At 34.8% G+C, this 17,280-nt stretch overlaps 2 protein-coding genes across 2 annotated transcripts; one reads left to right on the top strand and one right to left on the bottom strand.

The window, feature by feature from the left end:
* The first annotated feature begins 5,935 nt into the window (after window positions 1-5,935).
* On the top strand, window positions 5,936-9,917 carry LOC110926352 (putative transferase At4g12130, mitochondrial). Its single transcript, XM_022170102.2, has 5 exons — window positions 5,936-6,448; window positions 8,696-8,958; window positions 9,036-9,134; window positions 9,202-9,360; window positions 9,445-9,917. The coding sequence occupies exons 1-5, from the start codon at window positions 6,003-6,005 to the stop codon at window positions 9,684-9,686; spliced, it is 1,209 nt and encodes a 402-aa protein (XP_022025794.1). The 5' UTR covers window positions 5,936-6,002; the 3' UTR covers window positions 9,687-9,917.
* LOC110926351 (probable leucine-rich repeat receptor-like protein kinase At1g35710) lies at window positions 9,794-12,330 on the bottom strand. Its single transcript, XM_022170101.2, has 4 exons — window positions 11,807-12,330; window positions 11,532-11,720; window positions 10,530-11,396; window positions 9,794-10,454 (listed from the first exon to the last, which is right to left on the bottom strand). Exons 1-4 carry the CDS (start codon window positions 12,228-12,230, stop codon window positions 9,982-9,984), a joined length of 1,953 nt encoding a protein of 650 aa, XP_022025793.1. The 5' UTR covers window positions 12,231-12,330; the 3' UTR covers window positions 9,794-9,981.
* Window positions 12,331-17,280: the final 4,950 nt, after the last annotated feature.

Below are 17,280 nucleotides of genomic sequence, written 5' to 3'. Positions count from 1 at the left end.
CACATTTTTGCATATATACAACTTATATACGTTTTTTTTTCATTTTGAATTATATTTCTGTCCCGTACTGTCCACTCCGCCGCAACGCGCGGGTTCCCGACTAGTTACCTTTTGTGAATGTGAATTTAATAGAATAAATGCAATCAACTCTTAATAACTTGATAAATATATATATAGTTTGGATCAAATATAAATAGACTTAACTTACAAAACGTATAAGGAAAAACACAAAACGCATGGTGGGAAAACTGTCATTACCTAATTGATCAATTGAAACGTTGCGAATCATTTTAACCGAACACTTGAAGCTTGAGAATCAAGTTTGATTAACTAACTAAAGCTTTGTGAATCGAATTGATAAATCCAATTGGGGTTACAGAGGGTCAGTTGTGCTTTCTGTGAATTGGTTTTGTTTGCGATTATTGGTTAAAGAGATAAACAATTGATTTGCATTACATGTTCACTTGATGGTTTGTTTTCACTTTTCTTCCTTCTTGCTTAATTGAACACTTGAAACATCAACTACACCCATGTTTATAATTACTTATATGATAATTACGCTAGTTGTGAAACAACCCTTATAAGAACAATAATTGCTCTAGTTATATATGATAATTACTCAACCGACCATGTGTTAATACAATTCAATATTGATTGAAATTATATCGCAGTTTAGTAATTTTCATTCAATTCTAGTACTGCAAACTGCAAAGTAATTATTGAATGAAATCGTATCATTTTTTAATATTTTTCAATTGATTCTAGTGTTGGAGAGTAATTACAAAATTACACTACTTGTATACAAAATTACTCTACTGCATATAACTACTTATGTTAAAGATTTGTAGTTGTAGAGTAATTACTTTTATAACTAGTGTAATTATGTAACTATATTATGATTCAACTACACTACACCAAAGTAATTACATAACTATACTAGAGTAATTATGATAATATTTACTCTAGTTATATAAAGTTGACAATATTTACTAAATTACTATCATGAGTTTCTAGTTTTTTGTTCAATTCTTACGCTTTGTGTTATATGTTTATTTGTACAGGATCTTGACTCAATAAGTATAATATACTATAATATTATCTTTGCAAACTGTGCGATATGTTTATTTGTACGGGATCTTGACTCAATAAATATAATATACTATAATATTATCTTTGCAAACGAATTAGAAAAATAAGTGGTGTTAAAAACTTTGTGGATATGGTATTTGCAACAAAAAAAAAAGAAAAAAAGAAAGAAAAGTACGTTTCTTGTGTCTTTTTCATGTGTAAATTACAAGATAACTGGAGTATATGGGAATTGGTATTGATATTATTTTATGGCTAAAGAAATCAAAATTAATATTGTTCTTCCAATAAAAATATTAAAACGTTGTCCCTTTTACAAATCACCTCCCAATTCTAGTAATCTTACTTATATTCCATTACAGATAAGTTAGATAAAATTTAGAATAATAAGATATTAGGGATTTATTCTTTATGGTATGCAAATAAAACCGTTAATAATATAAAGTTGTATGACGTTTAGAAAATGTACCAAAGATATTTCATAAGCAGTGCACCAAAGATATTTATGAGAAACTAGTGCACCAAAGATATTTCATAAGCAGTGGAAGTGAAAAGAAAAAACAATAAAATAAAGAGTAAACTGTCATTTCTATGAGGTTTTGGTCACTTTAGTCCAAAACTAAAAACTTTTAAATTTGGGTCGCTGTTGTTTCAATTTTGTTGACATTTTCATCAAAAATCAAAATCTGGTAAGATTTTTCAGTTAACATCTAGTTTTGGATGTTAACTGAAAAATCTAACCAGATTTTGATTTTGGATGAAAATGACAACAAAATTAAAACCACAGGGATCCATATTCAAAAAATTTGAGTTTTGGACTAAAGTGATAAAAGTGATCAAACTTCAAGGACTATTTTAGCAGTTTACTTTAAAATAAATAACGTCCTTGTAGTTTACACCCATTTGCAACCAAGTAAAATTGGATTTTTAATAAGCTTAACATAAATGTTCAATTCAAAGAAACCACACAATTTTCAAACATAGAGCAAGTTCAATATAATTGTTACACCAACGAATAATCGGCTAATGTTGATACTCATACGAGTTTTTCATTTATCAAGATTTTATAGAAGTTCAAGTTCTTCAAAAAATTATCACAAAGATTATGTTACAAACTTACAATAGAATCCAAACTTCCAACTATGATTCTTATCGTTTATCAAGTAAAATATGAAATGATTTATAAAAATGCGTGAAAACAAGTTAGTTATTCCAAAAGTAATCTTGACAACTTTCAATTGAAATATATGTAGGATCATCATCAAAATGTTTGTGTTCGAGGTTGTATCAATTTGTACATCTAGCAAATTTGGATTATAGGTCACTCAATACATACTTCAATTAACAAATAGAGTAAAGTTCTTTTTGAGTCTCTATGGTTTGTGCATTTTTAACTATTTGAATCCAAAAATTAAACATGTCTTGATTTGAGTCCCTATGGTTTGTATTTTTAACCTTTTGAATCCAAAACGCAAACCTCATCCAAATCATGGACTAAAAGGGTTGGATTTAAAGGGTTAAAAATACAAACCACAGGGACTCATAGAGTTGGATGAGGTTTCATTTTGGATTCAAAGGGTTAAAAGTACAAACCACAGGGACTCAAATCAAGACAAGTTTGATTTTTGGATTCAAATAGTTAAAATACACAAACCACAGGAACTCTAAAAAGACTTTACTCTATCAAATATTTTCACACTCCATTTTCACCGATCACAAAATTCTTTAATGAAAACATCAATCGTCAGTGATGCTCTATAGAACAAGACGTGAGTAATAGATTTATCAATAGATAACCGACATAGCACTGGCAACCTTAGAAAACATAAATTTATTTTATTTATTTTTTTTTTGGGATTTTATTTGTTTTATTAATGATTTTTTTTTTCGTCGGTTGAAATCTTTTAAGTAGCGATGGATATAAACAATATATAAATCATGAAACTAATTTAGTAGTGCAAATATTGAATTTATATCACTCTATCATTCATGCATATGTATTAACTTAAGTTGAAATTGATTATTGATTCATGTTACAAAATATATATATTCAGATAATGCAAAACTTATTACACACATTTGATATGAAAAGTGGTCCCGTTCCATGCCGCTACTCGATTTGACTTTGTGGTTCGTCACTAGATGTACGTGGTTCGAACCTAAGGTTACAACTTGGCATTTGACCAAGTATAAATGTTATAAATATATCATATAGCTACAACTTGGGCAAAGATGTTATTTTCATCCTTTTACATAATATTTTCAAAATGATGTTTTAAATAAAAAAATTAAAGTGTAAGTCATAATAATAATAATAATAATTATAATAATAATAATAATAATAATAATAATAATAATAATAATAATAATAATTATTATTATTATTATTATTATTATTATTATTATTAAGTATAATTTGGAAAGGAAATGCTAATAATAAGTTATTACTTAGACATTAGCAAGTAACTATAACTATAATCACAAACAAAAATATTATTCTAATTTTTATTTTTTCAGAAAACCTACACCCTAAACTAAACTGATCTACTCATAGATGGTTAGACATAACGCTATAAGGCTATAGGATGTGCTCCCTCACTCCTCTATCTTTCATCTCAATGACTCTTCTCTTTTACCTCATCCCCTTCTCCCATCTAGGGCTGGCATATCGTGTATACCCGTACACGATAAGACATGACACGATAAGACACGATACACGAAATCCAATACACGAACACGACACGATAACTTATCGTGTCCTTTTTTTCAAACACGAACACGAACACGACACGATATACAAAAAAATTACCTGTTAATACCTGTTAACACGATTGTTCAACTGTTATACACGAAAATTACCTGTTAATACCTGTTAACACGAACAAAAACACGAACACGACATGCTATCTGAGAGTTACAGCGGGAGTTTGGGGTTTTATTTTTTTTTAACTGAATGGGAGATGAAAATAGAAAGTAATTAAGGAACCCACACGCACATGGCTAATGAGTTTTATTTAATTTAATTTCTTATCGTGTACTAACGGGTATTAACAGGTAAACAGGTATTTAACCTGTTTATACACGAAAATTAACAGGTAATATCATGTCTACCTGTTTGGTACACGATACCTGTTAAGGCTATACACGATACCTGTTAACTTCGTGTAGATTCGTGTCGTGTATTCGTGTATTTGTGTAAAATTGCCAGCCTTACTCCCATCCAAAGGTGTACTACCCCTTTCCTTTTCCATTTTTTATTTTCTTTTTTATACTAAACCAAAAAAAAAGTTTTCATTAGAATTAAAAAAAAGTACATAAAATGAAATAAAAATAGAAATTAAATAAAATAAAAATGACATAATAGTTTGTCTTGAAAGAGTGTTAATAGCTTGCACGTTAACGTGTCCCAATCTCTCGTACCATAATTCTGTTTCTTTTATTGATGCAACAAAAACTAATCAAATATTTGGCACATGGTTATCTTTTCACATGTTCATTACATATATATTGCCATTTCTATGAACAAGTGGTGTAGTGCTGTCAGCTATAATTTTATCAATTTTTTTCACAACTTCTTGACCAACAATCTTACAAGTTTTCTTAGTGAAGAATGAGCCATACCATTGTCACTTATTTATGAAACACTAAGCAAGTTAAACTTTAGATTGTCAATATTATTAACATTTTCAAATTTTAGCTTACCTGCTTTGGACAGTTCCTAAACCCAACACCTTACCTTTTGAATTATTACCAAAAGATATATCACCCCTTTCATGAGCAGAAAAGTTTAAAAGTAGAGCTTTACATCCTGTCATATGCCTGGAGCTTGCACTGTCCACATACTATAAACTATCAAAGCATATAGAAACTCTATGCACATCAATAATGAATTAGTTATGGTGAGGGTCCAAAGCCATATTGGCTTTGCTTGTGATTATTCCGTCCTCAGACTCAATCCTTTGAGAATGATATGAGGATTAGTTTTTGAATCATCTCATGAGTGGTGATCATTCCTTATGTTTTTTTGGGCAAGAGAAGAGTTAGAGAGGGGAATTGACATGACAATAGATGATTGGGTGGGTGGAAAGTTTACCCCATCCCATGACACCCCTTTCACCCTAAGGGGGTGTGGGCGCTCCGTAGTGGTGCATGGTGGTTGTCCGACCACGCGTGGAACCAGTGGCGGACCCATGATTTTATTTCAATGGGGTCCATTTTCGGGTCGGTTCTCGTTCGGGTCGAGTTAAAGTGAGGTTTAAACTAGATTTTTAAAAAAAATAAGAAAAATGGGCTTATCAAGGATTGAACCCATGACCGTTTGGTGGAAAAGAGGGAGATTTACCACTACACCAGCTTTCTTTTTATTTTTATGGTGTCCACCTAATTGTATTTATGGGGTCCATATACAATTTAATATACCGAATCTACTATTTTTTTTTAAAAGATTGGGGTCCGAAGACCCCGGTAACACCAATGTGGGTCCGCCCCTGCGTGGAACACCGCCGCCACCATGGGTGACCACGCGTGGTGACCAAAACGCGTTGTGGCAATGACACGTGAAGATGGAATGTGAATGTTGGTTTGGTAACTGTTGGATGGTGTGGTGAGTGATGAACACCCTCACTAAAATCCATCTCTAGTAATAGAATCAAGTTTGATAACGTGAGATTTAATGATTAGGTGTGGTGAGTGATGGAAAGTGAAGCACCCAACCCGTAAGAATCTAGAGGACTAGATGAAGCCCAAAATCTATTTTTTCACATTAATTTCTAGAAGGCTACCGCAATGCCCACACAACACCCCCACGTGTTGTCTACCCAACAAAGCCCCAATTCCACGTATCAAACCAAAAGCCCACAAACACCTTCTTCCTTAACCCCCCAAACTCACCGAACACAAAAAAACAACAACAAAAAATGAACTTCTTAAAATTCAAACCCTCAATCCGTTCCTTAAAACCCATCTTCAAAATCAACCACTTCTCGTCCCACCTTCACGATGCGGGTCCAATGGCTTCTCTTCTTAAAACCCGATCCGTTGTCCGGTTCCGGGGCCCCGACACCATCAAATTCTTACAAGGTTTATTAACAAACGATGTTCGCCGGTTCGGTGAACCGGCTGGTGATGAGAAGTCGAGCTTGGTTACTCCTAATGTGCCGGCTTCATCGGCTCGGTCTGTTTATGCGGCTATGTTGACGCCCCAAGGGAGGTTTTTGTATGATTTGTTTTTGTATGAGCCGCCCCGAGTTGATGAGAGGCTTGATGAGAGTGGGTCTGGGCCTGGACCCGACCCGGATGAGGTGGTGTTGCTTGCTGATGTTGATTGTTCTGTGTTGGATGAGCTGGTTGAGACCTTGAAAAAGTATGTCTTGTCTAAATTATGAAATTAATCTGTTTTTGGATAGAATATATTAGTATCCTAATTCTCGAGATATGAGTTGATTAGGTTTATTTCTAATTAGGTTAGAAAGCTGTGTATTACGCGGGTTTAGAAATATTGAATAGGTGGCAATGAAGATTTAGGGGCTGTTAACATCTGAATGGTTAAGTGCTGAACCAGTAAGAGGTCTGAACCATTAAGAGCCTGTATAATGCTTACCAATTCAGATTAGAGGTCTTAACCATTCACTCTGTATAATGCTTAACCATTTAGAGGCAAATGTCTGAACCATTCAGACATCTGCTCGTGAACCAAACAGTTTGAACCATTAAGTGCTGAACCAGTAAGAGGTCTAAACCTTTAAGAGCCTCATTATGAAAATTACCAAAAATAGATTTTGGAAACATTGAATTATAAACCCCACATTTGTTGCCATACAACTGACGTGGGACAAGTCCCGTATCTTGCAATGGTTTCAGTCCATAACATTCGACGGTCCTCGTTGGTCATGGCTGGCTTCCTCCAGGCCACCACTCCGAGATTGGCTCTGATACCAATGATAGCACGGCTGTTATCACACAAAAACCACCAGAGTTACGTATTTCTAAGGCGGAAAAACAAGGGCGGTTCCAATTGGGGGGGGGGGGAGGGGGTGTTTTTTTGATGTGGGGATAAATACGGGCATGGACACCGCTGCAAAACGGGGACCTTCAAGCTCCTTGAGGCTCATGCCGAGGAGGATAACCAGGCCATTATTGGTGGAACAGACTCCATTGACCATCATGACGGTTTCACTCGAACTATTTCATCTCGACTTGAGGACAAGTCGTTTTTCCGGGTGGCCAATACTGTTACGAAACCCAGTAACCTAGGGCTAGCTCCACTTGTAATTCGGAACCCATTGTTTGACCCAGGGGCCAGGGCCCAACTAGCTGCAGTTTAGAACGTGGGGTCTTAACCCGCGTTGTCAGGTATCTAGGGTAAAACCTTGGTTTTAAAAATCGTGAAGCGCACAAAAGCGACAAGGTCTAAAACCGAGGCGCAGAGCGCAAAAGCAGTGGGCTTTTCGTATGCGGTGCGCAAGGCGATTATATAATTTTTTTATATATTATATAGGTTTCTAGGATCATTTACCTGATATTTATACACAAATAAGCTGTATACATGTTTTAATTTAATATTGAAATTACATACAAGTACTGCCTGAAAAGCATGATTTACAACAATCTGCTGCACAAAAATGGGTCATGTACATGAGGTGCGCGCCTCAGAGTGGATTTTTCAGCAAAAAAGTGCACCTCAGCTGCGCCTTCTGTACAACCTGCGCCTCAGGCTACATAAGGTGCTGAGGTTTGCGCCTCAGTGTGCCTCGCGCGCGCCTGAGGCGTGCTTTTCTAAACCAAGGGTAAAACTATCCCCATTATTTTCTTTTCTTAGTTAAGTACCAACGTATTAGGGTTAATTAGTTTAGTTAACTAGTGGAAGGTTCAAATGAGAAGAATTTTTTTGTAAGAAGAAAAAAGAAAAAGCTTCAACCAATAAGAATGCTTCATTTCATTCATTTAATATTTGTATTTAATTTTAATATAAGGGTATATTAGTAAACTTACATAAATCATTAATTTGTATTCTTCTCCTTTAATAACTAACTAAATTAAATTTGTAACTCTTTTTCAAAATATATTCTTTTTCCAAATTAAAAAATCATCTTAATTTAAAGTGTAGAATAAATTAGTAGTTGTGTAGGATAAATTATGAGTTGTGTAGGATATATTTCGAGGCGTGTAGGATAAATTTCGACTGTGTAGGATAAAATTCTATAATTTGTAGGGTATATGTAGGAAAATTTTGATATGTGTAGGTTTTGTAGATTATATGTAGGATAATTAATGATTAGTTGACTAATTAATTAAAGAGAGAAAAATTAATGATATGAGTTATAAATGAAATAGTATTTTACTAATATGCCCTTTCTTCTTTTTCTTCTCAAATTAAATTTCTTCTCAAATGAACCTTCCCCTAGTTAACTATCCCCTTTATTTTCTTTTCTTAGTTAATGTATATTAGTTTAGTTAAGGAATGGAATGTGAACGCTCTCAATATCCTAATTGTAAGAGATATGATTTGAATGTGTTTTTATCGTTATTATCTCTCTATATATTGTGTATTAATAATGCATACTCTACTGGGTTTTCATTGTTCTGTAGTGTTTTATTTGTGTTGATACAGATATAGATTAAGGTCAAAGGTTGATATCGAGAATGTGGGGGAAGAGTTCTCCTGTTGGCAACGTTTTGGTGTTGATCTCCACAAAAGACCACCAGCTTCATCATCTGCAGAAGACCCTGTAGCCAATTCAGTAGGGTGGGGCGGTGCGATTGACCCAACCGGCAGCTCATCTTCACGAGGAAATAACATCGGCTGGCAATGGCTTAAAGACCCCCGTTTGGATTGCCTTGGGTTCCGAGGAATCTTCCCGTCCAATGTGACTCGTAAGATTAATGTTACATGCTAATAATCGAAAAATTTTACACTAACCTTGTACTGTCGTACAAAATGTTTGTTGCAGCACCGATGGTTGAGGCGAATACCGAAACCGAAGAAGAGAATTATCTTCTTTGGAGATTAGAGAAGGGTGTTGCTGAAGGATCTATTGAGATCCCCAAAGGTACATTTTAGGTTTATTTATTTATTATTAATTACGGAATACATTTGCTAATTATCTGCTCTTTTAGGTGAGGCAATCCCGCTGGAGTACAATCTTGCGGGTTTAAACGCGATAAGCTTCGACAAAGGATGTTACGTTGGCCAAGAACTAATCGCTCGGTCCCATCACCGCGGGGTTGTTCGCAAGCGATTGCTTCCTCTCAGGTTCCTAAACGAATCTGGAACAGGTTTGAGTTTCACCATCTTTAAACACTTATCTTGATTCGACTATTTGGTCAACTGTTTTGACTTTCGAACAATGTTTTTCTCAGAGGTGGAGAAGGTTGCTCCTGGTTCAGAAGTAATAGCGTTGAAGTCCGGTAAGAAAGCCGGAACAGTCACCACTGCACTAGGGTCTCGTGGGCTCGGGCTACTCAGGCTCGAAGAAGCTTTTAAGGGGTCGGGAAATTTGGTCATCAAAGGTCAAGAAGACGTGAAGGTGGACGCTATCCGGCCTGAATGGTGGCCAACACAGTGGCTTTCCGAGCATGAGCCGTACCAAGCTGCTGGTTAGTATAATTGTCGGGTAGTCCTACCGTTTTGTTGAATGTTAACCTGTAAAAACTGTTTTATTCCGAGTTTTATTGTATACTTTAGATGCTAAATAAAAGTCGACACAAATAAAGTTAATCATCGCTTTTGTCAATCGTGCCGGTTTGCTGGTTGACAGGTTGGATAGGTGAACCCGAGCACGACTGACTTGTATCTTTTTGATGAAAAGATTTATACAAATGAAATTTTTGTTCATGAATTTTCTGAATGTGTTCAAAATTAAATAAATATAGTAAATTCAAGAACAGATCAATCGACTAAATAGAACTACTTAGTTCTCGAATCACATCCTCCATCGTCAATCTATTCTCAGGAAGCTCATCGACACAGATCAACCCCATTTCGGTCAGCTTATCTGCTTCAGATTCCGAAAACTTTCCCTCAAGATTTTCATCTATGAAATCATCAAACCTTCTATCTGCGGCAGCTGCCCGTATTGACCCGGCGACATTACCTTTACCCGAAAGTATTTGAAGAACCACAACCCCGAAAGCGTAAACATCACTTTTCTCAGTGAACTTGCCGGTTGTAATATACTCGGGAGCCATGTAGCCTAAAGCAGCACTCACTTTGAGCGCCGAGTATACAATATCATCGGCTAAGAGCTTCAACAGGCCCGCATCCGTGATTAAAGGGTTGTATTCTTGGTCGAGTAAAATCTTTTCCATCGATATGTTTCGGTGAATCATCCCGGGTTTTTCCGGGTCATCTCTGTGCAAGTATGCAAGACCTAAGAATTTTTTTAAAATTATTATTCATATCATGAAATGAAAATCAGAAAATAGAAACTTGTAACACAAGTTACCTTTGGCTATGCCATTAATAATGGAAACCCTTTTGGGCCAGTCAAGAACATGACCGGTTCTTCTATCTTCAACATCAAGATACTCTGATAGATTCCCTTTTGATGCAAAATCATACACCAAAAAGCATTCACCTCTGCTTTTTGAGCAGCAAAACCCTCTAAGCCTTGCTAGATTCTCATGTTTCAATGAGGTTAATAAGCTCAACCCTTTTGTAAACTCGGCTTCATCGGCTTTACAACTTGTGACGCTCACGCTCTTTATCGCGACGACTGATCTGTCGCGTAACACGCCTTTGTACACCGCGGAAAACTTGCTTCTCCCGAGCAAGTTAGCATCTGAAAAGTACCGTGTGGCGGATTCGATTTCCTCCAAATTGAAACTCTGTAACAAGTTCGATTCCAACTCGACACAAAACCCGCAAGATTTCGGTGATTTTTGTGGTGATTTTTGTGTCGGGTCCCACGCGCAAATGGAATCGCTGGTTTTTGGGGGTGATTCTTGCATGCTAAATTTGCGATCGGGAGTCTCGGATTTATTCCAGATTTTCTGTTTTTGTCGTCTGCGGATGAATATTGTGACGCATGCGGTTACGGTTAAAGTTGCAATGACTGTGACTACGGCTGCTATGATGGCAACCCGTTTAAGATTCGATGAGTTCGAGCAGTGGGTTTGGTGACAACGAGGTGTAACATTAGCCGATTGAGGCTTGTTTTGAGATACGGTGGTGTTTGGTGCGGGTTTAGATGGTTCGAGTGGGTCGATCTTTGACGCATCTTGGTTGCGACACCGCCTTAGTGAAGAAAACGCCACGCCACATAGACCAAGATTGTTCTTATAACTGAACCCGTCTTTCAATTGCTTCAAACCTATAATTTCAAATGAATATGTAAAAAAAAAGCTGAAAAAAACAAGAACTTTTCAAATCATGATGCCGTAATGAGATCGCAGGGAATAAAAGAAATTTGCCGTTAAAAAAATATATATAACGTAAGTCAGCATACCGGTTGGTACGAAGCCGGAGAGTGTGTTGTTCTGAACATCAAGAAACTTCAACTGTGGTAGTTTGCCCATGCTTGCAGGAATCGAACCACTTAGCCCGTTAAAACTAAGATCGAGCCTCTGTAACATGGCTAACCCTCCAAGGGTCCATGGAATCCGACCAGTTAACCGGTTACACGACAACTCAACAACTGCAAAAACAAAAGAATATTCATTGATCACCACATATTTCATTCAAAATTTTAAAAGAACGAGTTTATAAACCGTATAAACCAACCTTGAAGATGTTTCATGTTTCCAATTTCCGCGGGTATTCCTCCGGTTAAATCATTGACATTAAGATACAATTCTGATAACTCAGTGAGACCCGAAATCTCTTTCGGTATCTCTCCAGTTAATGAATTGTAATGAAGGTATAAACCCGAGAGGCGCTTTAGGCCCGAGATTGACGTGGGCACCTTTCCAGTGAGGCTGCGGCCTGGCAACGAGATGTTGGTCACTTTTAGATGCTCATTGCACGCCACACCGATAAACGAACCGCTGCAGGGGTCCCCCGATTCGGTCCACGACATAAGATGCTTGTTTTCGGGGTCTAGAGAAGCCTTGATGTCCATTAGAAGAGTGAGTTCTGCATTTGCACAACATGGGTTTGGGAAAAGAGAGAGTGTTAGAGCAATAAAGAGGAGACAAAGAGGAAGCATGTTTGGTGAATTTACAAGTGTTGATTTTTTTTTTTGGAGGATAAACAAAGGGAAGATTTGTCAAAGATGAAGTGTGAGTTTGAAAGTGAGGGACAGAGATGCATGAGATGGGAAAATGCAGGACTTGTTGTTATGGATCCCTCTTTGACTTTTCTGAATTCTTTATTTTAATTGAAAATCTCAAAATTTAGAAAGCACCCATTTTGCTTCATTTGTTGTACTTGAGTCTTTGACAATAATGTTGGTACTTTTTTTAATATTTAACACACCTCAAAATTTTAATTTTTACGTCATGTATACAATCATATAATATTATACGACTCGTATAGAATAATTTGACATGATAAACATTTGGTCGTATCATATTATACGGCTCGTATAATGTTATAGAGCTCGTATAGATAAAGAAAATATTAGGTCATATAACATTCTATTCGGGCCGTATAACATTATATGAGTCGTATACATTATATAAGGTTTGGGTCGTATAACATTATATGAGATACAGGTCGTACAATGTTATACGGTCCGTATATACATGGAGACAAAAAAAAAACATTCCCTGACATTTTTGTGCAACAATCAGTTATACGGTCCGTATAACTCTATACGGGCCATATACATATAGAGATGTGAAAATAAGATTTTAGAGGTGTGAGAATAGTAATAGCTTTTTAGAAATGTGAAAATTATACTGAGTGAACTTTTTTTGAAAAGTTATGTTGATTTTTTGATGTTTTCAACCCTGCGTTGTTCGTGTATATGTTATTGTTTATAATAATTTATATTTAACTTTTCTATTCGTAAGTGCTCACTCTTGTCTTTAGTGTAACTTGTTTGTTTTTTTTACTAAAATTTCAATTTCAATTTCTAAAGTTTGTTAGTAACAATGATCAAATATGTTACACATAAATGAATAGTTTGGTAAAAGAATGTTACATTTAAATGAATAGTGGAGATCCCTAACGAAACATTGCCTGTTAAGAGATTTTTCTCATAGTTTGTGGGCAACCTTCTAGTAGTGTTAATCTATATAATAGATTATGGATTTATTAAAATGACTGGATTTATTTTTTCCTTAGAAAAAAAGCTAAAATCATAGGTAATAATCAATCTTAATAGTTTATTAACATTAAAAAACTTGTAAACCCGAAACTAATAATTTATTGATTTTGTAATTACTCTAATAAAAACGGTTGGTGATCATATTTGATAATATGGTATATCATGATCATGATGATTGTTAATAGATAAAATTTTGGAAATTGGCGTATGTCCAAAAAATGTTTTGTAATTTAGTCTACCCTTTATATATATTTTTAATTTATATTAATATTTTAATTAACCCAGGCACATCAATATATTTTAATATTAAAATTTGAACCTAATTCTATTTTACTATTAAAATTTGAACCTAATTCTACACCTACGAGTCCTATCATTTCAAATACAAAATTGTAGTCTCAAATTAAACGGATGCATGCAACGAAATATAAATAGAAACATGAGAAGAAAAATTTGATTAAATCTAGTTTTTTTTTCTATTTTTTTAAGTGCGCCTTTCATTAAACAAAAACTATCAAGAAGCTAGAAAAGTACAACCAACGGAATTACAAATCAAGATAACACAAATCTTTTCACTAAAGATTGGTGGGTGAGGATGATTTTTAATCTAAAGGTAAACTAAAAATTTTATGTTTTTCACTTTTTTTAGCCATGTTTGTCTTCTTTCCTTCAAAAATTGCTTCATTTTTCTCCTTCCAAAAATACACCAACTGGCGGTAAAAAAAATTCCATGCATCACCTTCTTTCTACGAGCTTCAATGTCAATAAATTTGAATACCGAAAACATATATAGGCGGAATGCCACACCAAGTACTCATGCTTTGCCAAATCTGACAGGCAAACTGACACAATGTCAATAAATGATCAATTGTTTCCCCACTTTCTCCACATAGGTTGCATGAACTATTCTCCATTGATACATGTCCTTTAATCAAAGCATCTACAGTTGGGATTATCTGGATCCTTCTTTTCTCAGCTCGCCATATAAAAACAATAGTCTTTTGAGGCATACAATTGTTCCAATGAGCCACGAATGGAGCAATTGTAACAACTGACTCAGACAATTTCTTTTCATGGACGTAACCGAGAAAATTGCATCCGAATCCGGTACCCATAACTAATTGTCCGGTTTGTTCTTCAAACCTACTCTTGTAATTAAATTAAGTCATGGTTGCAAAAGTCGCTGGTCCTATATTGTCACACCCCAACCGATGGCGGAAACATCGGGATGAGACGAACAAATCGCTCAAAGCATCATAACACTATTGTGACAATATAATTAAAATCAAATTACATAATAAATTGCTAGAAATTCATACATAGTTCAAATAGCTCAAACATAAAACAATTGTTCAAACATAACTTATTTTCTAGGTGTGTTTCTAGTCCACCATAATCTTGTTTCTTCAACATCTTGTCTGTCAACCTGCAACATATATTAAAATATGATCAACAAAATATGTTGGCGAGGATACAAGTTTGATACATAGCATAGTAGAATAAAATGTTTAAATGTGCTCATATCCAACATGAATAAGGTGATACTAGTTAACAGTTATGCCGAAACGATGTTACTCTACATGCTCAATCCAATGTTTACGCAATTAAAGTGCCTATCCCAAAAGTTTAGCGGGAGGTTAACATGTTTAACTTAACAATACCCAAGGATAGCGGGCGGGGCATTACAACCTATAGCGCTATAATTGTTAAGGTAGGCTTGGTCGAAGTTAATGAGCATATAGTCATGAAGTGTTTACATTAGCATCACATGTATAACAAGAATCAAACATTTCATGTGTAATTTGGATAGAGTGTGAATAAATAAAGTTTAACGTGTTTGTGAATTTGAATATGAATACAAGTTGCACCCAAAAGTGTTTAAAATGAAAATGGGATCATGTATACTCACTTTGGTTACGTATGCGATTTCTTGTAATAACGCACGAGTAAGGATTGGGAAAAATCCAAATAATGAATGGGAAACGATTACCCTATAATTCGAAATATAAAACGAACTCGTTAGAATTTGTAGATTACATATAACCCCTAATAACATTTTAGTTAGAATTTTAACTAAATGTTTTTGGTATTATATATAAAAAGATCTCGTTAACCAACACAGACGATCTTACCGAAACCAAGACCAACATAATCCATTGGCGCCATTTACATGGGAAATTCATTTACTCTCGCATGAATAGTGACATGAGAGAGTTGCCACTCTTGCATGAAAGTCCTATGCAAAAGTTGACCTATTTCACATGTGAACTTTTAACTAGACTGACTAAGTTGTCAGGGGGTCAAGATCATCCAACTTATAGTGAATAGAAGCTAGTTCTCTTAGGGGAGTTCTGGAACCCTTTTAAGACTATTTTGGTGGTGGTGTGCATACTTGATAAAGTATTTAAAGTAAAGCATGTTTTTGAAAGTAAATAGTCTTACAAAAGGAAAATATTGGGTTCTAGCCGGAACGTTGTGAGTAATGTTTTAATCACACAACGAAATGTTTTAAAGTTTGATGTATAATTGAAATACAAATATGACATAAGCTAATGTTGATACAGGTAAGTTGAAGGGATAATGTTATGTTAAGAACGGACCTGAGAAACGGCTAACAGTATGAGTACATGTTATGATATAACTGAGCGTTAGCAATAGCTAACGGTATGAACGGGTGTTGGCGACAACTAACATTATGATCATGCTTTAGGACATTTTCTTCGTGGCTTGTTAATAGTTCTACAACCAGGCCATATGATAAAAGACGTTAGCAATGCCAACAAAATGAAATGATGTCATGTTATACTATGTATGCCATGTTATGCTGTGTTATGATATATTGCGTTATACTATGTTATGACACATGATAAAGCTTTAATGGTGTTTATGAAACTAGAAGTCACTTAGTGTAGCTGACTTTTAGTATGCACATCTAGATAAAATGTCGATTTTTTAGGGGTTTGTGAAGACATGATTGGCTCGGAAGTGAAGGATACCCTACTTAGCGACTGGTATCTTGCTTAGTTATGTTTTGCTTTTGCAGCTTTAATTTTGTTGAGGGTTATGTAATAGACTTGGATGTTATATTTGAACGTATTTATGTTGCATTTGAATGAATTTCCAGTTTTAGGACTATGTTGATGTGTAAACCCAACAACTAAGATCCTCAGGTTCGGGAGTTTAACCTTCGACAATCCATAGCATGCGAGCTGAATTAACTAGGTGGTTGATCTAACCCGATTTTCAATACCTTGTTCCAACCTTGTTGTCTTACATTATTATTAAAGTATTAAAACAAGATCAATGGATGGTAAACATTTTTCTAAATGACCCTTAAACTGTAAATATAAATGCAATTTAAACATACACTTTCATTTGAGGTATTTACTTCTCCATCTTGTTTTCTCTAGCAAACTATTAGATTATAGTATTAATATAGTTTTAATTCTACTTATATATAATATCAACATGAAACTTCTACTGGGTCGTGGTCCATTGATAAAGGCAAACCCTTTAAATACTTGAGTTAAGAGGAAAGTCTTAGATTCAAATCCCACCGATGATAAGAATTAAAAGAATTAGCCGTTAAAAAAACAAGGATATTAATACAACCACAACACATCACACTAAATCAAGAGAGATAGATATGGTTGTATCCCCCATAATAGCAATATATACATGTATGATAAAGAAACATGATCGAATCTTATATAAATACACTAGTTTACAAACCGGTGTATTATATGAGTTAAATATAAAAAAAGTTAGATTGACTGTTATTTTAGGTATTATAAACCCGTGTATTACACTGGTTGAATAATGAAAAAATGTAAATCATAAACTTTTATATAATCCTTATCATACGGTTAAAAATGTAATAATATCGTAGTCTTATATATTCATAATTCATGAATATTATCACACGGGTTGAGGAAGTATAAACTATAATCTTATAAAAATGTGTAGTACCATTAATAAATGTAAT

This window comes from Helianthus annuus, chromosome 17 (genome assembly GCF_002127325.2).
Source record: "Helianthus annuus cultivar XRQ/B chromosome 17, HanXRQr2.0-SUNRISE, whole genome shotgun sequence".
Taxonomy (NCBI): Eukaryota; Viridiplantae; Streptophyta; class Magnoliopsida; order Asterales; family Asteraceae; genus Helianthus; species Helianthus annuus.
The sequence above is the reverse complement of the archived record's forward strand: the minus strand, read 5'-3'. Positions and strand labels throughout refer to the sequence as shown.

Bases quoted from the DNA above. Each gene is read 5' to 3' on its own strand.
- LOC110926352 (XM_022170102.2), top strand. From the start codon at position 6,003: ATGAACTTCTTAAAATTCAAACCCTCAATCCGTTCCTTAAAACCCATC. The intron at 8,959-9,035 runs GTAAGATTAATG...TGTTTGTTGCAG, and splicing joins CTTCCCGTCCAATGTGACTC to CACCGATGGTTGAGGCGAAT. The intron at 9,361-9,444 runs GTTTGAGTTTCA...TGTTTTTCTCAG, and splicing joins CCTAAACGAATCTGGAACAG to AGGTGGAGAAGGTTGCTCCT.
- LOC110926351 (XM_022170101.2), bottom strand. From the start codon at position 12,230: ATGCTTCCTCTTTGTCTCCTCTTTATTGCTCTAACACTCTCTCTTTTC. The intron at 11,721-11,806 runs GTTGGTTTATAC...TTGTTTTTGCAG, and splicing joins AAACATGAAACATCTTCAAG to TTGTTGAGTTGTCGTGTAAC. The intron at 10,455-10,529 runs GTAACTTGTGTT...AAAAATTCTTAG, and splicing joins TATTAATGGCATAGCCAAAG to GTCTTGCATACTTGCACAGA.